This window comes from Salvia hispanica, chromosome 4 (assembly GCF_029641045.1).
Source record: "Salvia hispanica isolate PSC_SH4W2 chromosome 4, Shi_PSC_v1, whole genome shotgun sequence".
Lineage (NCBI taxonomy): Eukaryota > Viridiplantae > Streptophyta > Magnoliopsida > Lamiales > Lamiaceae > Salvia > Salvia hispanica.
The window spans coordinates 51,447,302-51,465,465 of record NC_142695.1 but is presented as its reverse complement, the minus strand read 5'-3'; the positions used below and the strand labels follow the sequence as shown (position 1 = coordinate 51,465,465).

General features: G+C 32.3%; 1 protein-coding gene, 1 long non-coding RNA gene and 1 pseudogene across 6 annotated transcripts; 2 read left to right on the top strand and 1 right to left on the bottom strand.

Annotated features, from left to right (window-relative positions):
• Nucleotides 1–1,241: 1,241 nt before the first annotated feature.
• LOC125192334 (uncharacterized) lies at nucleotides 1,242–4,101 on the top strand. 5 transcript variants are annotated; one of them, XR_007171366.2, is made up of 5 exons: nucleotides 1,242–2,203; nucleotides 2,481–2,627; nucleotides 3,000–3,261; nucleotides 3,345–3,447; nucleotides 3,734–4,101. XR_007171366.2 is itself a non-coding variant. In XM_089069846.1 (3 exons), exons 1-3 carry the CDS (start codon nucleotides 2,018–2,020, stop codon nucleotides 3,078–3,080), a joined length of 414 nt encoding a protein of 137 aa, XP_088925972.1. In that variant the 5' UTR covers nucleotides 1,242–2,017; the 3' UTR covers nucleotides 3,081–4,055. The 5 variants fall into 5 exon arrangements, 1 of the variants encoding a protein (XP_088925972.1); XR_007171364.2 differs by lacking the exon at nucleotides 3,345–3,447; XR_016137682.1 differs by having other exon boundaries at nucleotides 3,000–3,447.
• Nucleotides 4,102–10,550: 6,449 nt separating this feature from the next.
• On the top strand, nucleotides 10,551–11,501 carry LOC148929391 (uncharacterized). Its single transcript, XR_016128760.1, has 2 exons — nucleotides 10,551–10,782; nucleotides 10,879–11,501. It is a non-coding gene; the product is annotated as an uncharacterized LOC148929391 (long non-coding RNA).
• Nucleotides 11,502–15,870: 4,369 nt separating this feature from the next.
• Nucleotides 15,871–17,663, bottom strand: LOC125195353 (uncharacterized; annotated as a pseudogene).
• Nucleotides 17,664–18,164: the final 501 nt, after the last annotated feature.

Sequence of the window (18,164 nt, the reverse complement as noted above, 5' to 3'; positions counted from 1 at the left end):
AATAGTGCATCAAGTGAAAACATAGAGGTAATTTGATTATGGAAAGTTGTTGCACTTGGTGCCCACCTATGCACGTGACATATTCTTCAAATGTATTAGTATATTAATTATGTTTCAAAATATATATATATATATATATATATACTATATAATTATATCTTCGTTCACGTAATTTTGAGAATAGTATTAAATGACCATATATTGACTATAGAAAAAATATTTGAAATAATAAGTTTCAAATTATACCCAATCACAAATATTAAAATAATTGAAGGAAAATAATATAATATAATGTACGTAGGAGATCCAAATTTTAAAAATATTTGAAATATTTTTCGAATAAAGTGATAATTTAAATGAATTTATGAAAAAATAAGTTTATAAGAACTTTTTTTTATAAATAGAAAAACGTTAAGTATGGAAGGAAAGCGTGGAAAAATATATACTAGCAAAATTTATCTTCAAATTATTTTTTATATAATATATTATTATATCCATTTTTAAATAAAAATATATTTAATTATCAATTGTTAATATATTTATTTTAATTCTTTTTTAACTCATTTTTTTTATATTTTTTTTGTTAAAACAATTAAATCATAATTTAAAATATTTGTTTAAATTTCTGATAATAAAATATTTTTATTATAAAAAAATTTAAGTACAATATTATCTTAAATTTATTTAGTTGAAAGTATTATAGTCTATAGATAATAACAATTATACCCCAACTTTGTATATACTACAATTTTTAACTAATACTCTTTTAACTTGATTTACAAATTTTATTGTGCAAAACACAAGTAATTTCAATTTCTCAAATTAGATTAGTCATCCTGATTTGTAATCATGAGGCAAATTACGTGTAATTTTCAATTTCCTAATTAAGATTAGTCATCAATTCTGATTTATGTACATTACCGGGCGAATTATGGAGCAAGTTCCACAAACAAGCAAGATCGAAAAAAATTTCTTCAGAACCATAAACAAGTAGGATAAAATCCCCAATTAAACACAGTAAACTTTGATATTTCATTATTCTAAAAGGGGTTTTGTAAATAAAATCTAGACTCAGATTGATGTTCTAACATCTCACCCCTATGATGCAAATAAATAAGAAGTCCCATCTCATTCCACTCTATATTCTGTCGTCTGGCTCGGTTTTTTCTCAGATTGTAACGACTAGGATGGTGGTTACTCCAAGCATAATAGTGGAAAATTTGCAAAAATTTGGTCTCGGGATTATGGCATTTCAATTCATTTTCTGATTAATTCTACTTGATTTTTGCAAGCTGCAACAATGGATTGACTATAACAATGGATTGCAAGCTGCAATATTTAATAAAAACATGTCCAAAAACCTTGCTGTGGGGAAATGGGCCCGAGGCCCATCCGTGATTGATCCAAATGATGAATTAACCAATTGAGACCGCCGCTGTAGTTCGCCTGCCTCGAGACCTCGCCTCCTCCGTTGTCCTTACTTTCTCCGTTCAGAGGTTGCACGCAGCGCCTGACCGCCTCCATTGTGGCGCTCCGTCTCTGCCTCACGGACTCCGCCGCCGACAGTCCCAACCCCCCACGAAAGCTAAGCATTTTATTTCAAAATCTTGCTCAAAGTTCGATATTTGAAAATTCAAACATTTGGTTATTGATTTCAAACTTTTAGTTTTGGGAGCAATTACCTCCGTTGAAAAAAAGTTGCAAGAATAGGGATAACTCTCTTGACTGTTGTTCTTGATTTCTGACAAAATCATATGAGCTTGATTTGTAAGAGATTGGAGGTTTAAGGAGATGAATTTGGAATGTAATCTATTGAGGTTGAAATAGGAAGTGTCGTGCTCCTTTCTCTCTTTCTCTTACTTTAGAATTTTTTATAGTGAAATGTGAAATTTGGGATGAAATTCTTTATAGGTTGTGAGAATCTGCTGGGTATAAACCGTGGTGTTGTGTAAAAGGGGTTGATTTTGGTGTAATTGGAGCAGATTGGTGAAGAACTCTTCCTTCGTCACGAGAAATCATGAAGAACTCGCCGGCTGCTGTGGCAGGGCAGTATTTTTCTTTCACAACAAGACCTTGCCGATTATCCCTACCCTCGGAAGTATTATGTACAGTGAAAGCCTACAGCATATGCTCAGTCGGAGGACAACACCAACATCTTGACTGCTGGAGTCATGGGTATTGTACAAAGTCGGGAAAGTTAGAGGTTTGCTTTTTTGTACAAATCGTTTCATTTTGCAATATATTGCTAAAGTATCTGATTCAAAAGCATTGAGAGAAAAAATTGGTTTGAAAATCTTGAATTTAAGTTGGGGATTTTGATAGGGTTTAAGCAGGCAGGGTGGATTGTCCTTGGTTTTGTAAGTCCGTAGCCGGCTGAGAGACAAAATTGATTAAATTTGGCGTGACTGCTCTATCTTTTCATATTAAGTCTTAATCGACGACGTAGTATTTCTAAACTTTTGTTTATTTGTGTCGCACAGCTGTTCAATTCGAATGGTATAATTTTGGTTGAGTTCCTCGCCCTATGGAGCGGTCATTGTAAAGCTTTGATATCTGCGTGGGAGAAGGCAGCTACACGAGAAGGCAGCTACACTAGCTCAGCTAACTTTTTGTTGAAGAACTTAGTGGTATTCATATCTCATTTGTTTATTAGAGCTTGATGTCACGAATAACTTACCACTATACTCATTACTTTCAACCTGATATACTATTGTATTAATGCTCATTCCGCAAGATGTTGCATTCTTAGCTGCTGTTAATCTGTTGATTGGCAATTTTATGGACTAGGGGCGTTAGAGATGTTTCTTTGGAAATAATGCATGGTCATTTGACATTAAAGAATGGAAAATATGCTGCAAGGATGCTCATTGGTTGTGCCATTAGATCTATAGTTAACACAAGTTTAATCCACTGTTTGACTTTCTGTATCTGACCCATTACATCTCCGACATGTTTATTACTCCCATAAACAAGGTTTTCTTTTGTCAATTATTTTGAAGCTTTCTAGAGATGATGAAGAAGGTGCCGAAGGTGGGAGTGCAGTGAGGGGCAGCGATGGAGCACGAGTGGCAGTGCTGTAGAGCCTGTGTTTTCTGTACGGGGACAAGAGGGCAGATAAGGAGCTCCCACAAGTGGGCTAAGTCAGAGGCCATTCTGAGGGAGTTGGCGATGCTATGACAGTGCAGATGCACGCTGATCTAGCTTCGGAGGGCGGCAGTAAGCTAAGATGCTCATAACATACTCTGACAATCTTCCCACAAGGTATGCATTTTATATATGATTGTATTTGATATGCTATATCTATACTGTTCGATTTGATGATTATCAATATTTGGTGTTTTTAGCAATCATCATCGCTCAAATCTGGCGCATTCAAAATCTCAACTGCCATTTGCTAATGATTCTTGATTTCAGACACAATAATCTGGTTTTTATTTCTGGTTGGAGGTATGAGGAGTAGGGCGATAGTATTATTATTGATTTGTGTAGCTTTTGGGTTTTCCAGTTATAAAGTAGTATAACTTAGTTGTTGTGAACTTTTACTTTTAGATGTTCTTTTATGCAAGAGCTATGATGATTTTTTATTCTTAGGATGTCATTGATATCTTCACTCTAATGGATGATTTATAGAGAGGAATTTCTCGGCAAGACCCAAAAAGAATCCTAGAGGAGATGATTATATTATGCTCTCTCTCTTTTTTTCCATCTGTATGTGTGTATATATGTTATGTAGGTGTGCGTAAAAGGGGTTTTGTGTAGAAAGGCGACAACAACGCTGGCTTCGCCAGTGACAGATGGCAGCTTCAGACAACTGAGACCATGGCGAAGAGAAAACAGATGGCAGCTTCAGACAACTGAGACCACGGCGAAGAGAAAACAGGAGAGACTGAAAGGAGGTTGATTGATTACATGGTATATTTAATAATCTTCAAGCATGTTGATTCGCTGTCGGTGGCTGATAGTGACTGAACGCTGGACGTTGTGAAAGTGTGATTGTTCTGTTTGAAAAATATACTACTCCACAAAACTATTCTAATCAACATGTTTCAATGTAACTTTAATTCTCAATTTATTTAATTTTACCTTTGTAATGGTCTAAAATAGTGATATTCGTAGTACATTTTTATATTTAAAGTCCACAAAATAATACTCAATGTTAATTTATTGAGAATGTGTAATCAGTAAGTGAAAATTCTTTGGCACGTGCATTGCACGGGTGATAACAAATGCACGGGTGATAACATTAGTGTATGTAAAATAAAAAAAGTTAAAAATTGTTTTACACAAACTTAATGCAAGGTAGAGAGAATGATTAACAAAATTACGAGGGTCAAATTAACAATATCGACCAAAAAGAATTGCATACAACCTACAAACTAAAATGGGCAGGCATCAATGGCTAATCAATTAGTAATTCAAAATTTAGATCAATTTCTAATTGTTAGACTAATCAATTAGTAATTCAAAATTGAGATCAATTTCTAATTGTTAGACGTGGAGATCTAGTGGTTGAAATAATGCTAAATGCATTATAATATAAGTTTAAATAATAATTAAATAAATTAATGGATATTAAGTCAAATCATAAATATAATAGAACTAACTACTTTCCCTCTCTTCAAAATAATCTCAAAACTTTAAATTTATGTAACTCTTCCGATTTAAATTATTTTTTTGCAAAAAATATATCAAATTAAAGATAATTTTATAAAGATTCTAACGAAATTTCAATTGCATATGTCCAACAACATTCTAATGATGAAATTAAATAATTTTTATTTCATTTTTCATGTTGATAAGCAGATTTTTATAAATAAATATATCAAACAATCTCATTATAATGCATGTACAATATCAATAAAACTGTGTTGATATTTTCTGGTACTTGTGTTGAGATTTTCATGTCATTGTGTTGAGATTTGTAATGCACTATGTTGATGTAAAAAAAAACCACGAAAGTTATAAAATGTTAACAAAATGACGATCTTACCCCTTTGTTGATATTTTACCTACTATTTATTGATATTCGTGAAGTTTAATTGTTCATGGCTTCTAACTTAATTTGGTAAATAACACTAGTATTTTTTCATTCAAATTCTCGTGATCAATACTTACATATTTACTTATTTAGACAGTCATTAAACTTCCGCGTGACTAAACACCTATTGAAGAATTGGATGATGATTAGAGGAACATGGTCTGAAATCCGAACGAAACCCACCTTAGGAATTGAAGAGTTGAAATGTTGGATAATGACTAAAAGGTGCATGGTCTTAAATTCGAACAAACGGCTGATAGTCAAATTGTGATCTCGATTTTATTAGTAACAAAAATTGACATAATTACAATCCATTTTATTACTAACAAAATACAATTTAAATTTTAATTCAATTTTTATATTACCGTGCGAATTTCAAGTCACTATATATAAACGTTTTCAACATTGTCGAGTCGTCTTCTAGAATTTAATCATTTTTATATATCCGTGCGAATTTCAAATCACTCTATATCATTGTTTTCAACATTGTCGATTCTTCTTCTGGAATTTAATTAAATTTTTATACTATATCCGTGCGAATTTCAAGTCACTTTATATCGTCATTTTCAAATTGTCGAGTCGTTTTCTGGAATTTAATCAAATTTTATATTACCGTGCGAATTTCAAGTCACTCTTATTTCATCAACTTTTAATGGGTAACAATATTTTTGATGGACTTTCTTGTAAAATTTTCCGACAGGCGTAATCCGTTGATAACAATTTGACTTTACGGGACTCATAAGATTAAATTAAATCCATGCAATTAAACTCTTGATAATATCTGTGATATAGTTAGGAGAGGGACTTCTGCCAACTCTACTCAAATTAATTGCTGATATAGTTTCGTTTATTCAAATTCATTTCTCCCACACATTTGATTGCACACAAGCCACCGGGCAAATCGAGGACGCGGATCAGGAGCTCACTGAGAGTGAAGCTCACGCGGGGTCCTTATCGGCTCTCCACCGAACTGGGTCAAGGGCGGAGAAGTAGAAGTAAGGAGACCCCTTCCTGGCGTCAATGTAGGATGCCGGGTACCCTCCTGGTACGAACATGGGGCTGTTGAACGAGATCACCCCCCACTTACCCTAGTGGACAAGCCACCGGACAAATCGAGGGACGTCATCGACGTCGGGGCGGACAGCATCGTCGGCGAAGGCGAAGCCAAAGGTGGTGCTTAGAAGTAGCACCACCATGAGGAGGAACTTCATCATAGGCGCCATTTGATCAGAGAACGAGAAAGAGAGCGAGAGAGAGAGTGAGGCGTGATGAAATGAACGTGTAAATACTAGTTTTATATGTATTCTTTAATTTATTTTGTCCTTTTTATATTTAAAGTAGTGTATAATAACACTCCCACCTCTGTCCCCTTCACGTATCTGGTCTCCTACACCGACGCCGAAACAGGCTCCCCGCTCTTGAAATTTGCACAGTAATATAAAAATTCAATTAAATTCCAGAAGACGACTCGACAATGTTGAAAACGACGATGTAGAGTGACTTGAAATTCGCACAGTAATATAAAAATTCTACGTTTTAAATTCCAGAAGACGACTCGACAATATGGAAACGTTTATACAGATTGACTTGAAATTCGCACCGTATTATAAAATGGATTGTAATAATGTCAATTTTTATTTTTCTATGTATGAATGTGTACAATAATAAGATTATATATATTTTACTAATATATGTACACGTATGTGCTTTTGTAGTACTATAAGCAGTTAAGCTTTGTATTTTTAACTATACTAATCTATCATGGAGATTTAATTTATATATATTAAAATTTATAATAAAATCTCCAAATATATATAAGAAATTACATAACTAGATTAGGGATGTTACACAAAATTATTTTAAGATTAGTTTAAATTCAAAGATTTCCTTTACTTTTAAGCCTATTTTTGGGATGTTACAATTGGTTCAGATTTCAGACCGTGCACCGTTTAGTCATTATCCAACTCTTCAATTCCTAAGGTAGGATTCGTTTGGATTTCAAAGCATGCACCTCTAAACGCCATCAAATTCTTCGATCTCCTTCAACTCATTTGTAATGTAATCAACCTCGTAAACCGAGAAATACATTAGATGTAGGCGAACGTTTGTCTAATCGATAAATCAACCTCGTATAATTTAAAATTCGAACGTTTGTTTATGTTTGAGTCAATTTAGTACTCCCTCCGTCCTACAAAAGATGTCACACTTGTGGGACGGTGCGGGATTTTAGGAGGTTTTATTTTGTGTGTTAAATGGAGAGAGAAAATATAATTTTTATATTTATGTGAGAGAAAACTTTTTCCATAAATGAAAATGTGACATCTTTTGTGGGACAAACCAAAAAGGTAAGTGTGATATCTTTTGTGGGACGGAGGGGGTAATGTGTTAGATATCACACTAATCATAATTATGTAATAAAGGGTGTAATGTAAATGTATAATTAAAGGATCACATTGTATATAAATCACCTTAAAATAAAACAAAAACACAAATAATTTTAGACTTTAAGTTTCAATCTCTATCGGTTTCACAAACTAAAACCCGCCCAAATAAAAACCAATGATGTAAAAAAATATAAGGCGATTAAACAACTATATTTGGAAATCATACTTTCTAGCCTAGGCTTAGCCTAGTTGTCGGAGTATCATTTTGTATTGGAATCTTTATGCCTCTGTATTTTTCTATATAAACGTATTATCTCCCCCTTAAAAATCAAAACCAATATGGATTTTCAGGCAATATATTTGGCAGAGGTAGACTATAGAAGATAAAACTCATCTCTAAATTAAATGGTTGAAAACTTGTACTAAGTTTCAATTTGAATGATTAATGTGCACATGTGCTATTGTGATTAGATGAAGACGGATAAAGTAGATTTCATTAAATGAAAATATTTTTTTCACAGAAAAAATTTCATGATTTCAACTTAATCACAATTGGTTTGGTGAAGAGAGGATCGAACGCATGCTTGAAAATTGAAATAGAGGAGAAAGCAATGCCATTTTTATTAGGGGTTGGCAATTGACATGCTTCAAGTTTGCCATATGGACAGTAGAAAGAGTCAACAAAAGGGCAGTTAGTCAGCATCTTTTTCTGAATAGTCAACTGGTTATATCGGGTCGGTTATTTAACTAACTGGTTCTTTTATTGGTTCTTAGTTAGGGTGTCAAAATAGATATTGGGAATTGGATACCCGATATCCGAACCCGAAATATCGGGTAATTGGATACTCAATACTCGAATTTTTGGGTTTCGAGATTGGGTTCGGGTATAGGCAGCGGCGAAACCACATAGTGCCAAGCCCCCGCTGGCGGCCAGCACCAGACCCCCATCCACCCTTATACGGCCTTCCTTCGACCGGTCTCCGCCCCAGAGCAGCCCTGCATTCCAACGGTCCAGAATCCACACTCCAGCCGCACCGCCGCTGTTCTCGTTCTAGAATTGAAAATTGAATTAGGTTAGGACTTAGGAGTTAGAACAGAGAAGACAACCTGGGCTTATTAGTTTTGGGCCAAATATTTTATTGCTGGGCTCTTTTTTTATCCATAGTTTGTCCTTTTGGGCTATGATAAAACTGATGTTATTGCCTAAGCACAACGCACGGTTGTCGTATGTCCATATATATTTAACTCTTTGATAGAATTGTAAAAATAATTAATGTTAGTGCAGTATCTCTCATGTTTTTTAATACTATATTTTATTTGCCTCAATGCCTATTAATTTGATTGGTATTTGGATTTGAACCACTGTAGTTTTTTAATTGAACTAGAATTAATATAAAATTATTTGTATTGTGCAAGTAATGGTTAGTAAAATTATTAGTGTATGAAATAATATAATCTAACACTAAAAATCTTGTTATTGATTATAGTTATGCATCGAATTTTATTGTAGGATGAATTTTATTGTAGGAATGATTCAACTGCGAGTGCTTCCATGAAACTTGTTAAAACATAGTACTCCCTTTAGGAGTCTCGGTTCACTATTTTTAGGTGTCCCGTTTTAGAAGACCGATTGAAATATACCATAAATAGTAGTATACCTCACATTCAACTAACATTTTTCCGCTCATATTTGATTATAAAAGTAGGACCCACATTGCACTATCAATTTTTACCAACTTTCCTTTACATTTCTTAAAACCATGCTGAATTCAAATAAGACTCTTAAAGTGGGACGAAGGAAGTAGTATTTTACACAATAGAATGAGAGACATAATGAAAGAATGATATCTTCGTAGTAGTACTATAATAACAGAGTGTTTTTCAAAATTATTGGAAATTAGACTATTCTTCAGCGATTTCAAAAGATGGCGACTCGTCGAAAACAGACTACTAAAAATAAATATTTTAATATTACTCGTCGAAAACAGACTAATAAAAATAAATATATTAATATTATTTTTTTTTATAAATTTCAGCCCCGGCTTATATAATTTTCTAGTTCCGCCACTAGGTATAGGATTTTTGGATTATTGGGTATCGTGTAACCCGATATCCGATCGGGTATACCCAAATTACCCGAATTACCTGATTTTTTTAATTTCTTTTAAATTTAATAAATTATGTATCTATTTTATTATTTAAAAAATAAAATGTACTCCCGAAATCCTTCAATCTTAAGTCACATTTAGGGTTAATGTATGAGTTGTGATGTTTATTATGGATGAATGATGGATGTTATAACTTATGAATTTTTTTATTTCTAATAATTTGTAGTAGTTTTTTTTATCTTAAACTCGAACTACTTCAAGTTTGTATTTCTAAAATTTTGTAGTTAATTTTCTTAAAAAACTAATAAATAAATATTTAAAAAATCCACATCGGGACTAGATACCCGAAATCATTTTCGGATCGGGTATCGGGTATTAGATTTTTGGAAAATTCGAAATCGGGTACCCAAAATTTTTGGCTCGGATATCCGCGGGTACCCAATTTGACAGGCCTAGTTCCGGGTAGGCTGAAACTTTAGTTGGGTACTTGGGTAACTACTCCTAACTACTTAACTGGCATTTTGATTCGATTACCGAATAACAGAATTCTAATTAATACTCCAGTAGTTAATACTCATTGAAGATGAGGATTGATTTGCCATTACTCATAGAATTGAATACGAAAGTGTTCTATCTTTTTAAAAATGGCGTGTTAACCCTCGAAATCTAATAAATTTATTTAAAATGCGATTATGAGCCCCTATAAAACTATAGAAATAGTGTTTCTTCTTTACTAAACAACATTTTCATCCCATGCAAAAAAAAACACTCAAGTCTTCCACACAATGCACTCTATATATATTTATTACATCAAAGTTTCATCCAAATTCATAAAAATGGAAGAAAATAAACCTCCAAACAAAAGCTCAAGAAAAAAAGCATTTGTTGGTAACATCAAAAAAAGGTGGCCCCTAACCCCCTATTACATTGTACATATGGACAAAATATTTAGGAAAAATATAAAATAGTAAAGCATTTGTTGGCTAGTGAAATTCAGCAAGAAAACTACTCCAAGTAATTAGAAGTAGCTTCCACATTTGTTGGCTTCTTTATATATGTGTGGATATTGGAATGTTGAAAAGTGTAAAACATTTACTTTGTGGAAAATGGGAATATATTATTATCTATCAATATATAAAGGGGCAGTTTTTTGGATGTCCACGTAGCACATTTTTGGGCGGGAAAATCATCCATTGGGACAAAAAATGGCAGATTCTCCTGGGCAAAAATTGATCCAATGAAATGCAAAAAAGTTGGCTTCTCTAAGAAGATTTAACATTCATTTATATGCAAACCATCAATTAAATCTGCATTTTTGTGGACTAATTTTCTGATTTATTGATGGCAGCATGGCAGGATCTTGGAATCTGGCTATAGCTCCAACCACAGGCGGCAAGGTCGAGGGAAGTGGGGCGGTGCAACAAGGCGGGGGCTGGCAGAGAGAAAGTGAGAGATACGGAGCAGAAAGATGAGGAGGAAGCGGCTCGCTGGCCAGCTATGCAGCAGTGCAGGCAGGTCGGCGACGAAGGGCCGCGGCGTGGCTGTGAGGAAGGCGAAGCGATGGACGGGCAGAGAGAAATTGAGGGGCGGAGAGAGATGCCGGAGAAGAGGTGGACACAGGGCATCAACAGAAGGAGCGGCGGGGAAGGGTCGCCGATTTCGGAGAGAAACAGAGAAAGATGGTGACAAGCGAGATATGTGGCTGAGCTTCAAGAGGAAGGAAGAAGACGACTGGAGGGGGGTTTCACTTTAGAAAATGAGCGGCGCATATGGAGACGGTAAAACCTAAATTACCTTAATGTTGTCTATTCATATTCAATTTACAGTGGTTTACAGTTGATGGGCCAAATTAGTTGGTTGTTGGATTTTCATTTAAATAAAATTCTTTGTATTAGTAGATATTTTTAACATTAATTTGTTACGTTATGTTTACACTTCTATGCCTATGTGAGATAATATTTTTTTTGTCTATGTGTAATTGAACGCAATAACTATATGGTGTTAGCTATAAAGGGGATTATCAAACAATTTATTTAGTACTCTTACTCTTGACATGTCATTAAATAAATACTCATTTTTATATTTGTCGTTAAATACATACTTAATTTTATATTTTTTGTATTGACGTAATAAATTTAAGAATCATAAGATTCTTTTGATTTCAAGAGTAAATATAAGCATAAAATACTTAAAAGAAAGACATTAGAATTTGAAATGAACTGAAATCAACTAATTTCATTTTTTAAAATTATAAAAAAAAGGGGAATACTGTTGTGATGTTTTATATTTAATATTCTAGCAATGCAATTTATAATTTTAATCATACTAGATATTTAATAACGATGATGAAAAAGATAGAATTTAGGTGTCATTTCTATAAAAGATGGAATATTGCAAAATACAAAAATCATGAATCGATAAATTTAAATACTACTCACAAAAATATTTACTAAATTTATCGTAATTGGATGAAGTATTTTATTTAATCACTGATTATAGTGATAAGATTTAATATCCAACCACGGGTCATGTTAAATTAGATTTTATTTATTTTCGGGCAAAATGAGATGTATTTAAATTTCTATAATTTACAAATGTATATCTCCAGACTCCAAGTATGATGTGTCTAGATTCTCATAAATTATAGTAAATGAAACAATGACAGTTTATGTCAAAGATGTAGGTTGGTAAAATAATTATTTTGCGTATCTCCAATAATAGAGTTTTAATTTGGGTGTTGGGCTCTATTATTATGACTTAAGCTAGGTTTTAATTTGAACTTCTTATTTAGGTTTTATATAATATATATTTTTTAAATTAAAATTCATTCTTATTAACAAATTAAATTTATATATTTAGTTTGAATTGAATTGACTTTGATTTATTCTATTAAATAATATATTGTTGTTGAAAACTTTAACTCATATATGTTTTTTACTCTCAAAATATTGGAAAATATTGGAATGTGTATATATATTATCATGTATTGAAATAATAATAATGATGAAAAAAATGAAACCAAATTAATGTCTCCAATTAACTAAACGCTACTATTAAGTTTATAGAATAATCACAAAATTAGATGAAATTACAAATAATTAAAATTAAATCAGAAACAGAATTAGATTAAATTCTAAATATTTAAAATTAAATCTAACTTATAAAGTTTGTATTACTTCTTATAATATAAAGAGTAGTATAAATTTTAAGTGATAAAATGGTATTACTTATTTTAAGTGACGACTTACTTTTTATATGTATATATGGCGGGATATCAGAAATTTATCTTTTTCCTATACTAAACAGACATTTTTTTTCTTTGGCCATGCATGTCAAGTTATGCTATAGTCCAAAATTAAACATAAGAAATAAGTAGTCAACTAAGATGTGATTATTGGACATGATCAAAATTTTCTATCTTGGATCTCAAAGAAATTTTAAATTTCAATGATCTAATTTATTCATATGTTTAATGTGGGTATGTTTAATTATTTATTGCTTATGATAAAATATTTTTTAAAATTGTTGATTGGTATAGTTTGTTGCCATGATTTTAAAATTTGATTATATTTGAAGTAAAAAAAAGTACTAACAATAACATTTATATGATAATAATGATATATATTAAGAAGATTGGGTTGGATGAATATTGATGTAGAGGAGATATAAATTAATTAAATATTAAAAAAATGGACGGTTGGGTTGGATTGGATTGTTGCTGATAAACATAGTCTAATGGCTTGTGTAATGACACCAGATTGATAAGTACACGGCTAGGTGATTATGTTTTGGAGGCTCGAGTATTGGGTAAATCGGTCATAAATCATGTGTGTCTGAATGATTCAAGGTTCTCATTTAGATTCCAACAGCGACAGTATGTTGCTATATTTAGAGTCACAAATCATGTGTGTCTGAATATTTTAGTTTATAGAGATGATGAATGATGATGACAGTAGAAATGAATCTACTGTTAATGTTATTTACAAAGAAGTTTTTCAAAATTTATGAACGAGGTTATTGTTTTTCTAAATATTTTTTCTGCACAAATAAATACATGTGATTTGTTGATCGAATGAAACCGTGAACTAATTATTCGTTCAAATATTTTTAATTCATTTGTATTTAGGAATACTTTTTCATTTATCTTTATATCTTATTCTATTTCATTAAAGCATGTCCTTTTTTGTTATTTTTTTAATTTATGTTACTACGCTTATAATTGATAATTCAATATTATTACGAAATGTTTCATTACAGTGGGTTGAGAAAATTACAAATATTTGTTTAATGTTGTTTATAATGTTTTTAATTGTTTGTAATCTTATTAATATAATTTTTACTTTATACATATTCTTAAAAGAAATATAATTTTATTTATTTTCCTTATAATCTTTATTTTAATCTATTTAGCTGTAAATATATTTTTATTATTAGAAAATCTTTTTTCCCGTGCATAGCACGGGTGATAACACTAGTTGTTAATAAATATGGGAGTGTGACATTGGTGAAGGGAGGATGTTTTTGATTTAATGGAACTGTAGTAGGCATTTAAATAATTTTAGGAGGAGCAAGAGGGATATATCACACGTGAGTCAAAGCAATTGCCACGCAGCCAAATCAGACAAATAGTATGAATGGTGTAAAAAATGATTGGGATAATAATATCCATTTATTTTTGAATTTATTATTTTGGAATTATTCCTAAGATCAAATTATATTTGGTCTTCGTCAACACAATTGTGGAAGTAAGCATATATTTGAAAACAAAGTCAATTAATTTATGGGACATTGTTTATACATTGGCATATATATTTGGACAAGAAAATGAAATATATTTACCCACAATTATTAATGCGTGAAATCATGAAATGTATTGGAATGTTCTCTGCCACAAATAGTCCCTTATTTTATCTTTTTTCAATCAAGAAAAATCAAATACCGTTAAACAAGGAGTAGCCTAGTACTCCTAGTAATATCCTTTTGTACTAATTGATTGTTTTTTCAAACGCTTACGTCGTCATCATTTTTCCGATTCTTCTTTCCGTCTATCCTTCTTTGTCATTGTCAGATTTTTATTGTAATCAATGTTTTAAAAACCGGACCGGTGAACGAATCGGCGAGGCTATTGGTTCACGGTTCAACTGGTCCAACCGGTTGAACCACTGGTCGAACCGGAATACTGTAGCAATATATATATATATATATATATATATATATATATATATATATAGGGATGTATTCAGGTCAGAACGCTAAGTATAAGTAAAACTCAAAACACTTGCAGTCCATTGGATCTTATGATCTAACGGTTAGATTAATGCCACGTTTCATCTAATGATGTAGAATTTTAGACTAATAATGTAGCTCGGATAATAATGTAGCATTTTAGTTTAATAATGTACAGTTTTAGTCTTACAATGTACATTTCTAGTCTAATAATGTACCTCGGCTAATAATGTAGATTTTTAGTATGATAATGTAACTAATCACAACCATCCAATCTAATGATCCAAGGGCTGTGATTAGTGCTGTGTTTTACACTAAGATGCTGTAAGGACCCTAACACACCCCTATATATATATATATATATATATATATATATATATAGGGACGTGATCAGGTCCATAACTGAAATTCTGTCAAAAATCAAAGCAAATCTCAGTCATTGGATCTTGTGATGAAGCCGTTAGATTAATGACACGTGTCATCTAATAATGTAGATTGTGTAGTCTAATAATGTAGCTCGACTAATAATGTAACACGCATAAGTCTAATAATGTAGATTGTGTAGTCTAATAATGTAGCTCCGCTAATAATGTAACGCTTATACCGTGATAATGTAGCTCGGATATTATGATCACAACCATCCAATCTAAGGATCCAAGGGCTGAGATTCACTTTGATTTTTGACAGGATTTCACTTATGGACCATAGCGCACCATATATATATATATAATAATTAAATTCATATTACAGAAAATACTAAAATCCTATGAATAATAGACAAAAAAGACATTATAATGCATAAGTTATGAACATACATAACTTCAAATAGAGTTAATCTATACAAGATCAGTGATTCAATAGATTACAAATAACTTCAGTACCAAAATAATATAACTAAAGAGTTGCATGATCAGTAGATCACTAGTAACTACATTACCAAAATAGCATAACTAGAGTTACTCCTACATGATCTATAGATCACTAATAACTTCAGGATATAACATAGCTAAAGAGTTTTATCCTACATGATCAGTAGATCACTAATAACTTCTATACCAAAATAATGTACTGAAGTATTCATCAAAATACCAAAATAACATAACAAAAGTAATCACTAATCATCTCCATCACTCTCATTTCCAACTCGAATACCATCAGTAGCTCCATCACTATCACCAAATCCTGGCAAATCAACTTCTTCATCATCAGTAATCCTCATAACATCAAATCTTGACAAATCAACTTCTTCATCATCATTAATCCTCATAACATCATCTCCATTGCCTATATGAAGATTGAGCAATATCAAACAGCAAACACAATAAATATTAAACTATATATAAATCTATAAAAGTTATTAACCTTTTGGTTGTTCTTCCTCTAATATTTCCTCCAATTCCTCATACACAAGTTCTTCATTGGGATTTTCATCAGTCACCCAAAACTCAACTTTGTCAATACACTCATAATCAATTGGATCATAAAGTCTTTTCTTTGAGCCAAGACTACAAATTCATATGAATAAAGAATCAAAAATTAATCATCAACACAATTTATATCAAGATAAAAGCATTGCACAAACATAAATTTCATAGCTCATACCGATTCTTTAAACGCAAGTTGTAGTGAACAAAGACAAGGTCATTAAGCCTTTGATGCTCCAATCTATTCCTTTTCTTTGTGTGAATTCTTTCAAACACACTCCAATTGCGTTCACATCCGGAAGAGGAAGATGTCTGACTCAAGAGTTTAATAGCCACCTTTTGAAGATTTGGTGCATCAAATCCAAAAGTTCTCCACCATTCATCTGAAAATAAATTAACACGTATCAATATCAAATAAAATAACTATAAATCAAATAACTTAATAACTTACCAGGCCTAGTACATTTTACATTGTTTAAAGCTATTTTTCTTCCAAAACCTTCCCTTTTTTCACGAAAAGTATTCATTTCCCCCATCAAATCTTCTGCACCAGGGACCATAAGGTCAAGGACATCAAGCAATCCTCTTGTCACCTCTGAACTACCAGTAGGGCTTTCAGGATCATACTGAAAAGCTAAGCTGGATTCAACCAAAATGCAGCTGCATGGAGGTTTTTCCTCAACATTTTATCCCATCTTGATTCAATAATATCAACAAACTTCCCATACAATTTCTCCTTATTTTTGAACAGCTCTTTCACCCCTTTAATAACTCTCCACATGCCCTCATATACATAACCTAATGAAGGTTTCTCATCCGAGTCACATATACGCAACAATCTCATAATTGGACCCATAATCTTGGAAATAATTAAGCAATTATTCCAGAATTGCTCATCCAGTACAATCTGTTTGACCTCTTTAGCTTTAGCTACTTTCAGATATTTTTTGAAATCTGAACTTGTAACTAAAGCTTGCAAATGTTCTTTGTGATCATGAAGACTCTTCAATGCTATGAAACAGGTACCAAAACGTGTATCACCTGGGCGGATAATTTCTGTCCAACCTGACCTATTTCTCAACCAATTAAGAGGCCACTTATGATTATAAACAAACACAGTCACCCTAGATGCAAGTGTAATCAAATCATGTACCATAGACAATTTTGTCATGTCCTTCATTATTAAATTGATGCAATGAGCTGCACACGGAGACCAAGTTACTGTAGGATATCTTTCATTCAACAAAGAACCGACATTTTTATAGTTTGGAGCATTATCAGTAACCATATGCACTATATTTTCAGCTCCAACAATCTCAACAATTTCAGCAAACAAATTGCACAAATTTTCTGCATTTGCTTCTATGCCAGATATATCTACAGACTTTATGAAGGACACACCCTGATTACAATAAACTAAGAAGTTTATCAAAGATCTACTTCTATTATCCGTCCATCCATCACCCATTATTGTGCACCCCGACTCAACCCATCTACTTCGCATCGAGTCTACAGCATTCTGGACAAATAATTTGGCTTCTTTCAGCAACGGGACTCTTAAAGCATGATAATTAGGTCCTATATACCCATGTCCCATACTTGCTACCATATTAATTGCGTGTTGATAATGAGGTGAATTCACATCATTTAAAGGAATGCAAGCATCATAAAACCATAAAGCCAAGGACATATCAGTTTCTTTCCAACGTGCCTTACTTTGAATGCATGCTTTTATACTAGGCTGAGATGCATCAATTTGTTCTCCAGGTTTCATGAAATCTTTTATATCACTACTGATTTTCTTTCTCTTGTTATCAACTCTTTTGTCTTTATGATTTTGAATCTCTTGATTATCAATACCATAGAATTCACTTTCATCTGTGTTCTCAAAGCCAACACTAATTATCTTCTCTTTTTTCTTCTCTTCATGTTCTTTGATTGATGCTTTCATTCGAAAACGAACCTCACTAGGAACTTTAGTACA